Source organism: Homalodisca vitripennis, chromosome X (assembly GCF_021130785.1).
Source record: "Homalodisca vitripennis isolate AUS2020 chromosome X, UT_GWSS_2.1, whole genome shotgun sequence".
Taxonomy (NCBI): Eukaryota; Metazoa; Arthropoda; class Insecta; order Hemiptera; family Cicadellidae; genus Homalodisca; species Homalodisca vitripennis.
The window spans coordinates 74,376,768-74,397,423 of NC_060215.1; the positions used below are offsets into that span (position 1 = coordinate 74,376,768).

The 20,656-nt window shown below is 33.3% G+C and overlaps 1 protein-coding gene across 1 annotated transcript in view; it reads left to right on the forward strand.

Moving 5' to 3' along the window:
* Window positions 1–20,656, forward strand: part of LOC124369214 (GAS2-like protein 1) — a 115,511-nt gene that overhangs the window by 53,974 nt on the left and 40,881 nt on the right. The window contains exon 3 of the mRNA XM_046827055.1: window positions 9,544–9,856. Within this exon, the coding sequence (XP_046683011.1) occupies window positions 9,544–9,856 (313 nt within the window). The remainder of the gene's footprint in view (window positions 1–9,543; window positions 9,857–20,656) is intronic.

Sequence of the window (20,656 nt, forward strand, 5' to 3'; positions counted from 1 at the left end):
TGTTTCTCACTCTGTTTAGATCTGACTCGTACAATAATTATACTCGCTTCTTGTTAACATTATGTCGAAATTTTATTTGTGTTGATAGAATGAATATCACTCCTATGAGAATCATTCTGAAGTTGTGGGAAATTCCGTTTAATCCAGACTTCCACACCTAACTTCATGCGATTCCTATGCAGTTGATGTAAGAAATCTTTGAGTATCAGCATCAATCATGTCTGGAAATGATTTTACCAATGAACGCCCAAGCCTATTTAACTAGTCAAAACTTCAGTCAATAAAAGCTAGTTAATTTGTATGAACACAAAGACGATTAGGTAGCGATGAATTTGTAGGGGAGGGAGAGATGAAGAGTAAGTACACCGGGTATATGGAGGTTGTTATTAATGTATATACAACAGAGCCACTTACAAATGGCAACCAGATACATTTGGTAACCCACCGTCTCAGTTAACTAGACCTGCTTTATCTGCTCATGTTGCTACGTAAAACATTCCTGTGTAATGGAAATAAAATCGTGGCATATGCATAATATACAGTTTAAACAATAAAAGATGTTAGCTGCAACAGTTTTATCTGGTCGTGCTATTAGATAGACATTACTTTGTAGCAATCATGTTTAGGTATATAGTGAATACACCTTATATAAATTAGCACTTAATATATACATGTTATATTTGCTATTGGCTAAAATGTTTCAAAATATTTTCATATATTAACGTTATAAAAAGTTTTAAAGAATTCAGAATGAAAATGCAAGTATTTTAGTTTCAAAACAAAGGTTTCACTGTTGAATAAACACCCGTGTTACCGTGTTCACGAATGAAGAATAATGTAGTACATGAGTGAAGGATATTTTAGTAGAAACCAGAAATCGCTGTGCCGACCTGACAAGACGGTGAGGCCCAGTCGAAACTTGTGTCCTCATTAAAACACCACAGTTCAGAACCGGAAACCTAGCTGATACACCCACTTATCTAGCAACTGCTAAGTCCAAACAAAATGCGCAGATGAAACGACTGTGAGGAATTGACTAATCCTTATTGACAGCTTTACAAATCCTCATGAAGCACGAACGCCATAAACGACGAATCTGAAATTCTGGATTGAATGATGCTATAGTCTGTTCTTGAATTATTTACATATTTTAAAGTATAATGATTACCAGATGAGTGAAAGCTCTTGATCACACTGTTTACATCAAGTAAGGTTTTAATTAAGTAAAATCGTCTAGAGCGAAATATACACCCACAATCTTTACAAGATTGAGACCCGTGATTAAACTGTACAGTTTACGCGTTATTCCAAACTGAATTGATTGCAATTGCTATCAACACATTTCCTTTTAATCTACTATGTTTAGTAAATTCATCACACCCTCCTTAATAATAATTTTAGGACTAAATAAGTAAAGAAAAGAATGGCTTGTTTTAATGGGGGTCTTATATAATTCAACACTTTTGAGTTCGAAGCTTTTCTCATTACATTTGGAATCTTTTGTAATCATAACGAATCTTTATTGAATGCGCTGTTTATAAGACATTTATATTTTTCATACAAAATAAATACATCAAGGTTGGTAGTAATTGATTCTTTGTTTTAGAAGCAGAGTGTCATGAGTAAAAGTACAAAGCTATGGATAAAGATAAAATAAGAATAGTTTGAAAATGTGTACTTTTGTATTTACTATTATTTTCCCTCAGAGGTCACAAAGTGATGGAAGGCTCCCGGCAAACTAGTGTATAAGTTACCATTCGATTATGAAGCACTCTGGACCAGTTAAGCGACACTTCCAATTTGTGCAGCTAAATCAATTATGGCAGTTTCAGTGGGCGACCTCACTGACAAGCAACTTGGTTGTCAACCTAAACCTATTAGTTTAACCAATGTACTACACAGACATTATACCATTAGAGTTCTGTCGCGTTTACGTTTTCTGTCCATTAATGTTATGATTGTATAAAATATTGTAAAATCTGATTTTAAAAAACGAGTGGTTGGTTTTAATTTACATTCACCGCGGAACACTTTTAAAACAGTTTGTATAAATGTATCTGTAGCAGAAATTGTGGTTTATAATTGTCAACGTTAATCCGACGTTGGTTTAACCCGTAGATCTATTAATAAAATATATAAAATTATCTATTATTTTTATAAAAACATATTTCTCCTAACAAATAATCACTATCAAAACTCATTGACTATTACTAAATTAAAAGTTATTCAAGTCGTTAGGAATTTAATATGTTAATAGGTTTTAGAAGGTTTAATATTCCTAGTTATTCAGGCAGCCTATTTCACACAGAATCGGAACCGCTGATTGTTTGCAGCTCATTAAAGAGGAACCAATGAATCTTCTTAAATGGTAAACAATAGAAGCGGTTTACTACAGCCGTTACCCTCCTTTCCCACGGCATTGAACTGCAAGAGCGGATCTTGTTCATTGAGGAACGCTAGGCATTAATGGTCCGAGTAAGTCGGAAATGTTACCTCCTTACTAGCTGACGTCTCATTATACGTATGTTATGAAATAACACTTGCTCGAGGATTCAATTAATTAAAAATAATTAGTTTCTTACATATAATAGAAAATATAAAGAATTCATTTTTTTTTAATATATCCCAAGTAATTTATTTTGATGAGAAGTCAGATTTGTGTACAATTTTTAAAGCTACTAATATTTGTATTTTGTGTCATTTAACAGACAGGGACATCTTCAGCTGTGACATAACCTAGTCCGTGAAAATATATTGGAATATATTTAAAACAATATATTTTTATAAAACGAGTGTTACAAATCGATAAAATATTTTTTTACTATATATCTACTCTTTACTTAAAAAAATAACATATTTTAACAAGTTTGAAAACGGTGGGCATTTTAAAATAGTCTTGCCAACTTCACGATAACCGCTATAAGAAAAACAATTTCGAGAGTCTAAAACACAAACTCGTAAATTGACTAAACACTGGGCAGTATACATCATCTGTTGTTATAAAAAACGTACTTTTTATTTTAAAGCAAATAAGGGAATACGGGAAATATTGTGAGAAATTCTTTTACAGTTCGTTGTATAAGGGAAATCAAAATGTATTTTCTCAATTATTTATCATCTGATCATAACATATGAAGGTACTAAATGTTTCCTTATATATTAGTCATCTTTTCATGTCTTAATAATGATTTGTTCTTACGTCAAGGTTTGAGACATTTGGCATTGGAACTTTACAACAGTGGGTAATTTGAAAGTAATTTAAATAGCATTTAGATGCATTACAGTAATAGAAATTCAGCACAAGTTATATAAATTGTATTTATCTCATTTTAAAGTTATGGGTTTTATACATTATGAAACGTATATAATATTTCATCCTGAGAAATCATCATATAAAAATGGAGCTAATCATCATCCAGTAATTGTTGGACACACTGTTTGAAGATAAATAACTATAACTATAAACGGGAACAAGTAGTTAATTTAAAGTTTAAGTTGAACAGAATTACTGATAAAATCGTTCATGTATATAGAAATTGTCAAGCATACCTAAAAAATAAAATAAAATAAAATGCTAACTATAAAAACATTATAAGTTAAATAAGGCGTAGCCAAACACCTAAACAAATAATCAGTTAGGTAGTAATATGCGTGGACCATTAAAAGCAATTATAGCTCACATATTACTGTAAATTACAATAGTTAACATTTATTGACTATAAGAGAGCGTTGTATAGCTATAGTATTGAACGTTGAATAGTTAAAATGCTTGTTTTTGTTTTGAAGTTTCTGTTACAATTGTCTCTATGAATGTTTAATGAAAATCAAATTAATCATCTTTTCTGATTTAGACTTACGGTTGCTACTTGTTTTAGCATATAAGGGTCTTCATATTGTTTTTTATTAAAAACCATTTTAAAAAATATATCCGTGTACATCTATATTCAGTACGTGCAACATATCCTGTATACGATATTAAAAAATGGGCTAATTTGTAAGAATAACATGTGTTGGAAATATAGTTGAAACTAAATAACAGTGGGAAATAATTTGTATACTTTTGTTGGTTTCTACAAAATTGCTTATGTCTTTAGGATCATGCACTTTTGTAAAATGTTACGTCTAAATTTTGAATTTGAACTTTCATGTTAATTGTTTGCAGAATCTTTAGCACCGAATATTGGAGTGGTGGTGGTGGCTTTTGACGAAACAGGAAGTCGTTAGGAAACTAATTATCATATTTTTGTTGTTTAAAGGACAGATGTTTGCAAGAAGAAAGGACTTTATGTCAATAAAATACTAAAGAAGCCAATCATAATAACTGTATTATTGGAAAGTATATGAATTGTAAAATTGGCTTGTCTGATCACGTTTGACGCATTAAGTCAAGTTACATGTAATTATGGCGTCCACTAATGGATATAATATAAAAAATATTAAACACCTTCTATTTTTTCGTGATTTTTGACTGTTCCCTCAATACACAAAAATGTATTGGATGAAATATACATAATATGCACCCAATATATTCTATTTAATAGTTCAGTAACTGATCGTAAAAACCCAAAATTAAGGAGTAGCATGTTTCTAATTAGGAGAGAAATATGATTTCAGCAAGTGTTGAGTTCCCTTTTATAATAATTTAAGTAATTTAAACCATTCATCTCTACGAACAAACCTTAAAACATCATTTAACAGTTGACCATGTTCAGTGTTAGCAGTAATATTGACCAATAACAAAAACTGGTTAAAAACAAAATAAAAAATTGATATTAATAATAATGTATAGTAATAACTGTAACAACAAATTCAAGTTAGTTACATTTAGTTTAGTTAATAGAGGTAATAACATTATATTTTGTTGCAATCCATTATATTACCAACTATTCGTTTCTATTTAAAAGTCAGCTGTATACATTTGTATCGTTAATTTCTTACTAGCGGTTTTCGTGTATATAGTCTTTCTGGGTTCTTATTATGTTATATATTTTGTAATAATGTTTTACACTATAATACTAGGTTTGCCGCCATTATTGAGTAACACATTGCTTCCACTTCGAATGATTAAATAACGAACACAAATGCTTTCGTAATGTCCTATAATGTGCTTGCGTGAATTTTTAAATTTACTAATGAAAACTCCTAAATTTATTTGTTTTTAGCTTCTTTTATACTCCTTATATCGGTTTTTGGGGTAGATTTAGTATACTGTCTTGCAGTCTTCTAGAAGATTACGTCTTATAGGCTATCTAATTCTAATAGTCTACTTAAAGAAAGATAATGCCAAAGGAGCTGAAAAAATACCACGATGTTCTTTTAAGAGTAAAAAATAAAGTACTATTTGTTTTTAAACGATAAGAAGCTGCACCAGGAATATATTTAAAGTCGTTGGCCTAAATGAAGTGGAATATAGCACATTGTTATTGCTGTTATGGGAAGATTTTTAAAGTCATATTACGAAACAGTCATAAAACCCACTTTAGAGATTTTTAGTTTAGAGTCCTGTGGAATATTCGTGTCTAATCTTCTTTTGTAACACAGTAGTACGTTCTTCCAAAACATAATAAAATACTTAGGGAAATTTAAATTGAAATGTTGTTGAGATAGTTGGTATATATCACAAAGCTTGAATTAATATATGAAATTTGAAATTTTTAAATATATACTTAACTCAGTATCATTGTAACTTGTAAACTATTGAAACTGTTAACTTGATTTACGATGCAATGCCCTATGTAATCTATCTATGAGATCGGTATTCCTCATCGGCTAGTAAGGCTTAGATGTTTTACACGCAAACATCATGCATCGACCTTTGGCATTATGTTACATAATGACGCTTTATATTGCTTCGTTTACTTATCTCGCTTCTCAATTATCTAGAGAGTTGGTATTCATAACATGTACTCTTCGGAATAGGAGAAGTAAAATAGTGATTTTCACAGTTTCTGAAACAAACGGGAAAAAGCTACGTATTTTTGTTCAATAGTTGCCACATTAAGTCCGTTATATTTTAAATACAGCCATATACCTCTAATTATTTGCAATAGCTCGACTAAAAGGGTTGACTGATAACGTCGTGTAACTTTCAGATTTCACACAGCACTAGTATTTGCTATTACATCTTAAAAGTTGAAATATATGTTTTTATATGCTCTAAGTACTTCTTTACTTTAGTATACTTATGACAATCTTCCCAAAAGCCAGTTGTAATTTCAAAATCTTAACCATGTTATGACTATTGTGACAGTTCGTATAATTCCTATACACTTCAAAGATATTATTGTGTCTACGAAAGTAGTTCCTCGATGGTGTGATATGTGGTAAAATATTCTAGATTCCCTACTCAAAAATAAATAATAATGGTCTTGGCCTACCATATCCACATAGACCTGTGAATCCCTTTAACTATCCCTGTAAAGGTGATTTACGATGCAATGCCCTGGAACTGTCGTAATTATTTAACGAATTTCCAACTCTCAACATTCTTTATCTAAACAAGAAATATCCCTCTCACTCATCAATAACTCTTCCAAGTTTCACTATCATAGACACTGTATGAATAAATAAAGAAATTGTTATCTTTACATTGTAATAGTGGTGATTCACTAAGGCGAGTCAGCCAAAATAACGAACGTCATTTTGATGAGGCCTAAACACTCCAAAATACGTCTACTTACAGTATAAACCTGGAAATATTGATCACACTTCCTTTTCGCCATACCAAGAAACAGTCGTAAATGTGCAGTTGAGTTGCTTGACGAATCACTCAAACAGTATATGTGATTTTCAATACCTTTATTTCCCTTTCGATTATCACATCGAGCTATCGATTTTTCTTACGTCTATCGGATTCGTACTGAATTCCGATAAAAAATTGATTAAGAGATTCATTATACGAGTATAGTAGTAATAAGGTATCTGTGCAATGTAAATTTTGCTGTGTATGTCTCTGTAAATTTTCATATCCACATAGAAATCTGTATTTGCGTGCATTGTGATTTGAAATGGATTGTCAACCATCTATTTTTGAAAATGCATGACATATTTTAAACTGTAAATAACTATTATAGACAAATCAGGGTTGAAAACTCAGCTTCACCTAAAAAGTGAACAACTACATTCTTTTATAGAGGACAAGTTACGCGTTGAGAGTTATTTTACAATGTTAGTATATTAAAAGATTATTTAGAAAAATTAAATACTGTCTTTAAACGCTGGAGTAATTAATATGTAACTGTTTCATGTTCTAACTTAAGATGTCGATATATAAGAGGGATTAAATGTAACTAAGTACATTTCCCCTAAGACAGTTTTAAATTTTAAAATCTCGAATGTTAGTTTTTAGCCTGTTTATTTTTTTTAAATTGGGAAAACATTTACGAACGTAATAGTTTTGGTATTTATAAATAAATGCAAGCATTTCCAATTAACATCATCGTGTTAATTTAGAAGTATAGGTAGCAGGTAAATGTTTTTGCATACGACCCGAAGGCACACCGCATATCAGGACGCTCACGCAGCGGCAGACCCTGCAATCATAGAATTAATATTCATACAGTATTCTGTCGCGGCGGCCACAGCCACACGATTTGGCGCCTCTTCACCCACGCGAACCGGTAATGTCTTGTTACTGTTATCCTTAAACTACCCATATATTCCTGACACTAATATTGATTTGTACCACTGGACTGGAATCGGTTAGCCTGAAAAGATTCGGTAAAGTGTGGTTTTTTAATTTACACAACTTCAGAAATAGCGTGCTGGGATTTGAGAAATGTGATTATGATAATGACGGCAGGTGACAGACGCAGACGCCCACGTTGCATGGCAGTGCGCAGGCGCGGTGACAACAGCGACGCCGCGACAAATCACACCGGGGCGCAGGCGCAGGACATAGGACGTTGTCCCCTGGCCCGGACCTCGTCCGTCGTGCGACAGTTTCTCTTGCATCTAACGAACTACTTATTCAAAAGATAAAGCCATAAGTGTTGTTCCTCATTTGAATACCAAAGTTAATTTATTTGAGTTGTAAATAAGTTCAAAGACTTGAGACTGGCGAAACCGACACAAGGTCGGTGTTCTTGACGTTGTTCATAACTGTATTCTGATGTTAAGTAATGGAGGTAAATCTTAGAAATGTAATTAAAGTTTTGTAAAGTACACGCATTACAAATGTTGTACATGTTTATTTAGGCTTTCTCAATAGAATTTCTGTGTTCTAGAGTTCTGTAAAAATGTCGTGAATATTAAGTATTCCTCAAATTGCTGAATTTTCCTTGCAAGTGCTTACACTTAATTTGGATAAATTGTTTCAGTATATTTGTGGACTGGTAGTTAATTCTGTTTATTATGCAGTGATAATAAGCTATAATGATCATGCGAATACAGTTAGAATTAAGTTGTTCCACATACTTCATAGCAACGCGTCAGTTTAGTGCTTCTAGTACTCGGTAACATACGTTTACTTCTGCTATTTTTCGATATATACTGACATATGCGCTCTTTTATGAACTATTTTAATATTTTATCAACTAATTAAGCCAATTGGAGCATTGAGAGTACGCTTTTATTTACAGGGTGAAGGAAGATATAAATATACAGATAATACATTTATTACTCCATCCATGAGTCAAAGCTAAAATTCTTGTAAATATTTATAAGCTTAATTATAAACGGTTGAATTAAAATAAAGTACTGTTATAAAATTACTACAAACAAAGTAAATATTTTTAATGAATTAAACCATGGTATTTGTGATGAATACATTAAATAGACATTATAGTATTATTTAATAGAATGTATTGCTTTCCTAAACGAAGCCTAGTTACCAGTAAAATCTGGAAGTGTTCACGGATTATAACATACAATTTATAGGCGCATATACTTTTAAATTAAACAACGATTTCTAATATTGTAAATAATGTACTGTGTACAAATAATTGTAGTTAAAAAGTTTCGTTTACTTCAAGTAGCTGAAAGGAAATAAATAGCTCCACTTATTTTCAAGTATTATCTTAGTAAATATTAATATTATGCATGGTATTAAGACTTCTTTCTTCGGGTTATGTTCTGTTTAAATATGTTGTCCCTTCTACACCCTTAACATTACTGACTTAGTGTTCAAATAAATTGTTGACATTTAGCCGAAAATCGACACCTAAACCATACTATGAAAGAACCGATTTAAAAAATGTAATCACTGTTTATCATACCGAACTTTCAAGTGTGTATAAAAGTTAAATATTGATAAATATCTGCAGACATGTACAGTATTGATGAATATCGTGTTTCTTGCCGATACTTTTATATGATTTAAATATTTTAGGTTTATAATTTATGCGTTTACAAATAAAAAATAAACCCCTTACAAATAACACGTTTTCAATATTCTTGATGAAACTATATTTTCGCAAACTTTTGCATGTGCTGTAAGGAATACATGATTATTGAGTGTATCTGTTAAAACCTAGTTGTGTGCATGCCTTATTGTATGATTGCAACAAATATCACTGAGTACTAACGATGCCTTTTGTCTTTCAGCACGCCAACAGCGTGAGAAAGTATGCTGAAGAGTACGTGATGAGAAGACAGAACCAAGCGGGCAAGTACAGCAAGTCCGCAGCCACCATTGCGACCTCGGTCCTCAAGTTGTCCTCGGTGAGATCATTTCCCGGCGCCAAGGCGGGTACGTTCTTCGCGCGCGACAACGTTTCCAACTTCATATCGTGGTGTCGCCGTGGCCTCGGCGTTTTTGAATGTCTTCTCTTCGAGACCGACGATCTAATCATGCGCAAGAACGAGAAGCATGTCATCCTCTGCCTGCTGGAAGTGGCTCGGCGAGGTGCCAAACTAGGTGAGTCTGCTTCGATTTTATCTTTTATTTCCTGAATTCTTGAAATGTAAGTGTTTCGAATTGTTGTTGAAGTCAAAACATTGTACTTCTCCTAGCTATATCACAATTTTAAAGTATATATTACACACACCATTATTAAATACGCTAATAGAGTCTGAAGCTGCATCGAGGAACGTCTACTTAAAACATTTGGAAACAGTAAAGTTGGAAATAGTGATGACTGATTGAAACCGCAATAATCAGAAATAGTTTAATCTTGCATACTTTTATCAGCCCTCACAAGTAACATTGGTAGAATGTTAACTGTAAGTTGAACCTAACTCAACCTTACTTCTTAAAATTGATTCATTCATAGTTTAAATTATTCGTTTATTTATGTTGTCAGTACAAGATTTTCAATGTTATTACATGAGAAGCACAATATAAACGCGATTAATATGGATGGCATTTTGTAAGGGAATATGTATTTATACCATCTGTTTGCGAAGTAAAGAAATGGCTCATAATTTGATAGTGCAGACCGTTTCTGTCATAACGACGCGACGCAAATACACGGCCTTTCATACTAAATGGACCGATACAACGGAGTATCGAGTGGCTCGACAAATCTTAACGAAAGAGGTGAGGCACAGACGGATGGACAGTTCTTTACGTTTCGACCATAAAATTAATACAGCTCTTTCTTGGAATTCTCGTTCTTAAGAATAATCTATGTACAGGATTTCAAGTGTCTAGAAGGACGGACAACGATACGAATTCAATAAGGTCCCGTCAGGTCTTTGATAGTTATGTCAAGTAACATCATTACACTGCAATTTCGGGGCATCAAGGAGTCCGTTGGATATTCGTCAATAGCCTGTAGGCTATGTAAAGTACAACAATGAATGCTCATTTAAGCTAGATAAAATGTCTGACAATTTACTAAATTAAATATTTTTGCATTTTGCACGTCATACATTTTATCGATATCGATATTCTAATGCTTTAATACTTTCTGAATAAACCGGTGTAGCATGGAAGGATCCGATGGAACATAATGAGTAACCCATTCAATATATGAGCCTTCCCATTTCTACCTCCTCTAAAACGAGGTTGATTTATTTCTTAAAGTAAATTTCTCCATAGATTTCAAAAGCATCCACATTGTATACTTATAAAGGGTGTTCAACAATCTACATACAATATATCTATAGGTAATCTTCTATACTTCAGGCGATGCGACGCCTTAATCACATAGTTGATGTGATACTTCCATTTGATCGTTAAGCTCCCCAGGTTCAGAGAGATGAAGGAAATGTTCTAACAAAATTTGTACTATCGGTAAGGCAAAGAGGAAATAGAAAAACAATCAAAACTATAAGAGATTTACCTGTAAAGCATATTGCGTTCGAACCCCAGTTTCGTATACCTGAGTAATGACCAATCTTCGATCCGCATGTTTACTGCGTGCAGGCGAAGTGGCGTCAGTGCTCCGGAACAGACCTGTGGCGTGTAGTTGATTATGTTACCAACAAATCAGTACAAAGCAAGAACTGTCTTGAGTTGCCTCACGCAATGAACATTTTTTCATAAACAGTCACGCAAGGACCCCTTTCTGTTACTGACCACTGATCTCCTTGTCAGGTAATCGTCATCTAAGGCGGCATAGCGCTAGCTCCGTGTTAGAAGTGTTCATAAGTCTGCATAGATTATTATAGAATTAGAATATGTTTAATGTATTTGAACATATTCATATTGGTTGCAATATTTACTCAGTCCTTTGAAACAAAGCATTGGAAGAGTGAATGCAAACTAAGACCTAATCTTTATTTAGTATGTTCATATCTTTACAGATTCGGCTTGAAAATAATGAAATCAAAAAGGTAAAATCCAACCAACGCCTATAAGTATTTTAACATTGCAAATAAACAACAATATTTTCTTTTGTATTGATTACAGTTTACATGCAATACAATTTAAAAAATGTTTGAAACGATTTTATAAATAAATTATTAAAATTATAAAATTACAAAGCAAAACATTAATAACATTTTTACGAAATTCTAATAACGTTGACGAAGAATACTGTTAGCAGAACATGTCTCAGGAAATATGTTAGTTACTATGCCCCACTCAATTAGAATTTTACGTAGAGAAATCACTGATACAAAGTAGAGACTTGACTCAACGCCAAGCTTTCCAGGTTCACACGCTCTTCTGCCAAAAGAGATAAAAGAAAGTATTCCGTTTTGGTTTATGCGACGGATTATAGTTTCTTGTGAGTGGTATGGTGGGACGTTTTATAGCTTTGGATTGCCATACGAGTATTCCTTCTCTCCCCCCTTCTCTCCCCCACTAATCCCCCCATACTGCAGATAGAATCTTGAATCGCTATATGCTACCCAAATAACTTGTACGCTCCAGTCATGTCCAGTCATAGGAAAGAATAAAGACATTCTTTCATTATATTAGGTTTATTGTGCTTTATTGCACGTGTTTGGATTGCTCAAATCATTTAAATAATACGCTCTTGAGCTCATGTTCAGTTTTAAGCTTTTAAAGATATAGTATTACTTCTGCTTCTTACGCTTCGGATATTTAAATTCTCATTTTTAGTCAATTTATTTTAAAGGAACACACGATTATCTTGTCTCTTCCTGTGATGAGAAAACAATCTATAGTCATGCTGGAAAACCTAGCAGCCTCTCTCCTGATCTTGAGTTGGAAACAAACAACGAATGCGATGTTCTTATCAATGGAATTGAACATAGTAGCGATTCTTTCATCGGCCTTCTTCTGAATGGTCAAAAGATAAATTCTTACTCTATTTTTAGAGATCAACTCACGATAAAGTGTGCAGTTTTAATACTTTAGTTCAATAGAGGTTAACTAAAAGTGTTTAAAAGATAGTATTTATAAGTATAGTATGTGTTATGATCACTTGAGATCTATGAATGACTCCAGTCTGTGATGCGGAATCGTTCTCTGATCGGGCTGGAATATTTAACAGCCTTTCTGCTGGATCTGACGTTACTGCTAAATTACTTACATATTCAACTCCTTTGATATGAGTGTGATATTCGTTGTTGCAAGGCTTGCTAATGGAAGCACTTTCGTAAAGGCCTTGGTTAGGAACTGAAATAGAGAGTATTGACCTCCTTACTATTTTTTTGTTTCACATATCCATATTCAATAAAACACTCAAATTTTAAGAAAGCAAACCGTAACTCTTTGAAGGCCCTTCAGTATCTGTGGTATGCTTTGATGGCACATCTGAGATCCAAGTGGTCGTGTTCAGGCATCATATCATAAGAAGGCTTAAATTTTGTGCCGGATTTGATCCTTCTGCATGGTTTCTATGACCTTGATGAAAGGTCGGAATTTTCCGGTAACAAAACGCCACCAAGAAAATAACTGAAAATCCAATGTATTTCTACAGTGAGTAGTGTAACAGGTAATAACCCGATAACAGAAAAGGACGCCTTGTTCAATCTCAGGTTAAAAGGCGTATCACTAAAGAGATTATTAGTTGTATTTTTAATGGTTATGGATTGTTATACGTATCTGTATATGTATATAATCTAAAGATTTGGCCGAAGTGGTTTCGAATATATTCGTTTAGAGTTATTATCCATGTTAACCGTAAACGGTTCTTTAGAATCGTCGGAGGGGATCATTAACACGTGTAAACCTGTCAGTACCAAAATGGGATAATTTCACCCTTGATAGAATTACTTCTTGAATTGTTGGTCTACCTGTCATATAGCAGACTCCCTCACCCCAGATAGTTTAGAAAAACTCAAAGTTAATAACAGCGTAGTTTTATCCCAGGTATATCAATGTTTAAACAATCGCAATATAGATCTTAATAAAACAATTCACAGTTTACACCATTTAAAAAATATTTGGTACTTCAGGTGGACGATGACTTGACTTGGTGATCCCACGTAAACTTAGTGTCTCAAATGTAGTAGATGGACTCTCAGTATACGACCACAAGACACGAGCCCGAGTAGACCTGCGAAAACGCAACATTCCTCTGATCTGGCGACCACTGTCTCAAAACTCAAGAACTATGTGTTTTTGGAAACTCACCAGTCATTTAAAAATTTTAACAGAAACCTCATTTTTAAAAAAACTAAAAGAATGCCTAACTGAGGATTGATTTTACTCGGTTGGGGAGTATCTAGCCTAAACTGTATTCGATGAATCGTTTGTATTGTTTTTATTATTTAATGTAGGTATGATTTCCTATTGTTTTGACTTAATACAAACAATAAGAAACAATAAACTACCCCTCACTGAACACCCCACCCCACACCATCCACACCCCCAACCCCCCACCCCACTGTGTGGTTTTGATACTGGGTGGTGTATAATGTACTACTGACTTTTGTCATACATGTAATTTATGTCCACGACAGTAAAAATATTGGGATTTAATTCTATAAAAACTTACAGGAAGGAAGATCAAAATAGCACTGTGGTAGTGAGGTTGGTTTATTGCTCGATGTGACAATATTATGTAAAAATATCCGGGTTTAGGTTCTTGAAGATGCAGGCAAGTACTTTTTGTTTTAACCCAAATACTCTATGCCAACCCACTCTAATCTCCTTAACACGCATCCAAAAACTTATTAAGAACAAATAAATGTATGACAAGAAATATCATGTTAATGAGCAAAGGTATTTCTCCGATTTGTGACTGGGTTGTTTGGTTCTTTCACCGGGAAAGTAACAATCCAAGGGTAAATTATATTCTCTTTAACATAGTAGATTATCTGAATATACATATATTTTCACCGAGAACAGTCAGTCAGCCCCAGATGTTATGCTTACGAATTACGATCAAGTTCTGGCCAGTGTACACTTAAATAAAGGGCTAATAGACATATTTAAGTATGCGTACATTGTGACAGTTGGTCAAAGAACTAACCTGACTATGATACTATCAATTTGAATTTGGGAGTTACGTATTTAAATTGATGATATCGGATTTAATTTGTAAGTAGTGTAATATAATTTCCTCCTTTTCCATCAATAAGTTTGTTAAGGCCTTTAATTTATTAAATCTGTTCACAATGTAACTTTACACCCAGTTTATATAGTATACCCAAGATAATTATAACATTCTTACCCAACTTGATTACCTTGCTTTTCGCGAAAGCGGTCTGCCAACATAAAGTTAAACCTTAAAAGAAGTAATAGTCAAACTGGATCTCTGCAGTAGGTAACAGAACTACATTCGGAGATATATTAACCAGTTTCAGGGAACTATGCCATATACTAATTATCCAGTGGTTCATGCCAGTGTTCATGACATACGCTACAATCCTAAGCTATAAATTCGGAAAGTATTCGCTTTAATATTTCAAATTTTGATGGAAATAGTTATACAAGGAACTTGAGATGAATATATCTGAACATAGGCCTACTCTTAGTTTTTTGTCAAACGTGAAAATTTTGAAATTTGTAGTATTTTTGTGTTTATTTTCAAATATATATGTTATACCTGCTCCTACGTTTGCAGGTGGATTGTGTACTAAACATTTTGGACAAAATATCTATTATAGCTGTATACCAAAGATATTCGAAGTTGGTTTTGCTGTTGAAAACTTTCTTTATAAGAGAACTTACATTCTTATCTTTTCGCACTGGCTTGGCTTCATAGCATTTTAAAATGGCAATTAAAAAGTCCTCCCACCACCATCATGCCATCAGGCGTTGGATTTTGTCTTTACCTTGTTTAATTAATCAAATATCTTTGAAAGTTTCTTAAACAAAGAGTATTTCCAGACTCCAATTTAAGACATGTTATTTGTTTCTTTTATCAATGGTATGAAATTTAGCAAGAACTATGGCCCGTATTTAGTGTAGCAATATTAATCCCAGTGATCGCCGGAGCTCTGCGATGAGCAATTAATTCTAACGTTTGATAATGACCTGAAATTCATCACATTTCTTTTTACCGTAAAAAATGGAATATGATACATTTATAAAAAAATGCTTCATCTCTTTTACATATTGGGGGACAGTTGGACTGACATAAATATTACTGGTCAGAACGTTTGTGTTGTCTTGGACTCAAAGTTCTGAACCCGTAAGGAGTATTATTTTTAAAGGTAGGGCAACTTTAGATTTCGTTATATACATCATACGGCTTTTCAAGAACAAAGCTTCTTGTTTGATACGGTTCATATTCTTATCTGAAACCATCTATTCTACCGTTAATAATACGAACAAACCTTTCAAGCCCGTTTACAGTTTTTCACGGAATCTGAAGATCCAATTTCACACCAAATTTCAGTCGCTGCGAATAATGAATTGTAATAATAATAATAATAATTCTTTATTGCAGTAAAACAATTAACAAAATTGCATTGCAAGCGTCATTTCAACATTTTGATTTAAAAATCTATAAACTAAAACCTATCTTTTCATAGGAACAGTTAATTCCACATACTCATGTGTGAACCTAACAATATATTGTATTTTGCATGTTTTGGGTATCAGAAAAGGATAAATAGAATAATAATAATAAAATATTAATTTTCATCCCAGCGGCCCATCGTAAACTCATCAACGGAGTAAAATGCCTTTGACAACAAAAAGTGTCTTAATCGAGATTTGAATTGTTTGGGTTCATTAATTCGTTTGAGATCTCCAGGGAGCTTATTGATTAACTTGACACCCATTTGAGATGGCAAGTGTTCGAACATAGCCGTTCTATGCTGTTCTGTCCTGAAATTGTTCCTGCCTCTGGTCTCGTACTGATGGACGTCCCTGCCCTGAACCAGTTCACATTTGAATCGGCAGTACAGGGCAACGTCGAGAATATAGAGGCTGGGTAAGGTTAGAAATCCAAACTCCCTGAAGGCAATTTTACACGACTCTCTGGGTTTTAATTTCGAATGGTATTGGTGAAATTAGAATAAATTAAAATCGACAATTCCTCTTTGTAAGTTTAAATAATACTACATTAAACGGAGCGACGGTAGACATTGGTGTTTTTCTAAGAAAAAGAACATTATATGTTGAAAAAATACCATCTGCATTTGTAATAATATGCAATAAAAACCAATTTGCTGCTAAACAGTACTGCAGCTATTGATAAGCGTAGTATAATGCAGCTAGTAAAACACACACACACACACACATATATATATATATATATAAAACGATGTATGATTAATTTACTGTTGAGTGTAGAAATGAGCGTAAGTGTGATCAATTATTTTTTAGTTTTTTTACACTCCAACATAGATTATTTTCTCATTACATTTGGAGTAATAGAAAACATTTATTTGTAATATAATTTTTGTAGTATTCTTTAATATTTTGCATATTACCAAGTGTTAGAGTGTTGAAGTTTTCCCCCTACTATTATAATTTTAACAAGTTATTTTGTTTAAAGATTTAGTATAACACAAATTCTTTAAAGTCCAGAAATTTCTAAGACCGACCTGGATTTCCATCAACTCTTCAGACAGCAATCCTTATAATAAAGTTTTACGTCGTCAAAGGAATGCCCAGGATGATATGAGCGTACTTCGTCATCTCGGTCCACTAGGGTTATATACCTTTGCAACCATCTTAAAAATACACCTAGCATTCGTCGTCTACATCCCTCAGTAGTACGAATAACTCCGATGACGATAAGCTCTTCACCATGCAGGCAAAGAACATCTCTGAACCGTCCAGTTTTTCTTGAAAGTTGATCATGCTTTTATTGGGTATTAATTAGCAAATCGTGAAGGATTCTTCACTGCTATTTTCCCATTCGAAGTAACATTTTTCACAAACACGTTAGGAAGCATTTCATGATTTGCAAAATAAAAAAACAGATTAATCTTTTCCTTTCTTACTGCTTATTGTTTATAAGTAAATCAATCATACGTTCCTTTAAATTTAAGAGAGAAAATTTGTAAAAAATGTTTGCAGAGCCGCTCTTTTGAGGTTTTGTTTATTGTTGCACAGAAAATATCTAGGTTTTTGTATTCACAGCAAAGTTCCAAAACCAATACCTTCAGATCGCTGAGACCTCTTCCTCCGAATTCTCCGGTTTTATTTCTGTATCTCCAGAAGTATTTCGCATAATTCCAGCCTCTTGCCGGCTTAAAAAGGCTGGCCTGAAAATGAATATTCCCTCGAATTATGTTGATCATCGTTGCTGTCATTGGCATGAATTGCAGGACTTCACCTGTCATCTTCACAACCCTCGTTACTCATTTTACATTTCTATGATGCCTTGTCGTATTGCTGGGGCTTCAGTTGATCTTTACCGTAGAGTAGAGGCAAGGCTGCGACGTAATGGGTTTGATTCTCGTCAAGGTCATAAACATTTGCTTGTAGGTTTGGACAACTTTATCATACAAAAAGTTTAGTATACAAAAATTAAAAATACTACTGGTGTAAAAACAACCGGATCAGGAGTTGGAGAAGTAAATCTCACGGCACTGGCCCATGACGGACTTCCTGGTGATGGCTTATGACATATAAGCCATCATCAAATTTACTCGATAAAAGTTATCTGAGGATGTTACGATTAAATCAACAATTCATGCATATTATGTAATATCCAAACTGAAAAACTAGCTTATAACTGTATAGAAATGCTTATAATCCCCTTGTATGAGATACTATAATTTATTATTTTTTCAGAAAAAGGGAAAAATATAACGTAGGGGAAGTAGGAAATAAAAAGAGAAAGGAAAGAAGGAAATAGAAGTAAAAGTCATAGAATAAACTCTTGTCATAGAAAAAACTAAATAATTGAACGTTCTTGGCCTATTTAAAGGTAGCATATTATGACAAGGATCGAATGTAGTGTTTCAAACAACTCTGCTTTCTAATTAATGATGGAGATGACTTTATAACTAATGAATTAAATATATGACAAATTGGCTATGAAAAATTAAGTAATTGAAGCAGTGTGATGTCAAGAATATAAAAATTATACTACAAATTGGAAAGCAAGCAGTTAACTATTACTACGGCATGATTAACCCTTCCTACCACAGCTAAAATTCTTATTGTCTGCGTATTTATTATTAGTAACATTTCTCTTCTTATACTTTTAGCTGGTACATATTACATATAAGTATGGTTTCCTATATAATACGCGTTACATTGAAACAAACCCGGATTCTTAAATCAAATACATTTAGTAAAACTTTATATAACAATTCAAATTATAAATGAATGAGCTGAATATCTCGGTCTAAATCTGATCCAATTGTGACATTATTGTTAAATATTTCATTACGTAAGGGCCTCGTTGATATCGCTTATCGCCATATGATACTATCTTAATGTAAGATCAAAGTTATTATATCCACGTGAAATGCCCAACGATATCGTTATCACTCTTTCATATAAAATTTAATTAAACATAGTTATTCAGAGTTGGCTTTTAAGTTAACAGTCAATTTTGAAATTTTCATATACAAGTAAAACTATCAATTAAAGAAAAACAAGTAATCCATATATGGAGAACAATTAGAAATGAGCTGTGTAGACCAGTTTAAAATATTTTCCTTTATTACTTCTTATTCTAGTAGAGCATGAAATATATGACTTCAAAATGTTATAAGAAGACTAACCTACGGTATTGCGAAACTGTTGGCCAATTCTACACGCACTCTAACACAATCTAGGGCTGTTTACTTTATCGAAACGAATTGGCTTGTATTTGAGGGCTTTAACATTCATTTTTGATTTAGTACGCACCATAGTCCTAGGAATCACAAATTTGGAAGACTAACCTTGACCTGAACAGAATAGATAAATTGAAAATATTCATTGTGGTTATTCATAATATGCTAATAATATTTTCACATAAATACTAGCCTACTAATTTATTTTATGTATGCCTTTTAGAGTTTTAAAGAAAAAAATTAAGGAAATGTGTGAATTAATTGGAGGAAAACAGAATTATGCATTGAATCAAGTTACTTACAATTAGTTTACTTCGGACCTCATGGGCTATATTTATGAGTGTGTACTGCACGTGGATAAGCATGTTAAGAAGGGGAGAAAAATAATACAGCCTGAGAAATATTTTTTTGGGTTTAAATTGATTGGTAGCAAAGACAAACTACGGTAATACATATTCGTTTATGTGGAGGAACTAATATGAACTTTCAACTTGGTAAATATAAGATAGGAACTCATCGTCACTTTCGAGTAGCTAAAATTATTTAAGTCTCATACTACTTCAAACAAATGAATGCTCAGTCTCAAAGTTAGAAAAAAAGAGTGAATCTTTTGGTGTTCACACGCAAAGTGATGACAACTCAAATGATCCAAATGAAGGGAAGTGCCATACAAAAGTTAGATGGCAGTGTTAAGGGCTATATTTTATGAAATGTGAAGGAGGCATTTACGAGGTCTTCTACGTCATGTTTTGTCTCATGATGATCAAGTAAAGGGATTAGATGGTAAAAGATTTATAATGGACATCGTGGTTATCTTCTGGAATGACAAAATATTATAGGATGGGTAAGTTTGGGGGTACGGTCCGCCTAATATCAAGATCCCACGAGAAGGAATCGCGGGCTATATCTCAGTCATTGTCACCGAGGCTGAAGGGAAGGTCAGCTCTGTTCCAGCCTCTACAGTCGAAGCAAGCATGGAATACTACTCCCTCATGCCCAGGGTAGCAACAGCCTTTAATACTATGGGAGCTCCACCAATTCCAATAGTTATCCTCTGCAGTCGATGAAATCTATTGATCCACCTGTCCATCCCGATATCTTTACATTTTAATGATTACTGATGTGTAACTCCTGGACATCCATAGGGTTGCCCAGATAGATATAA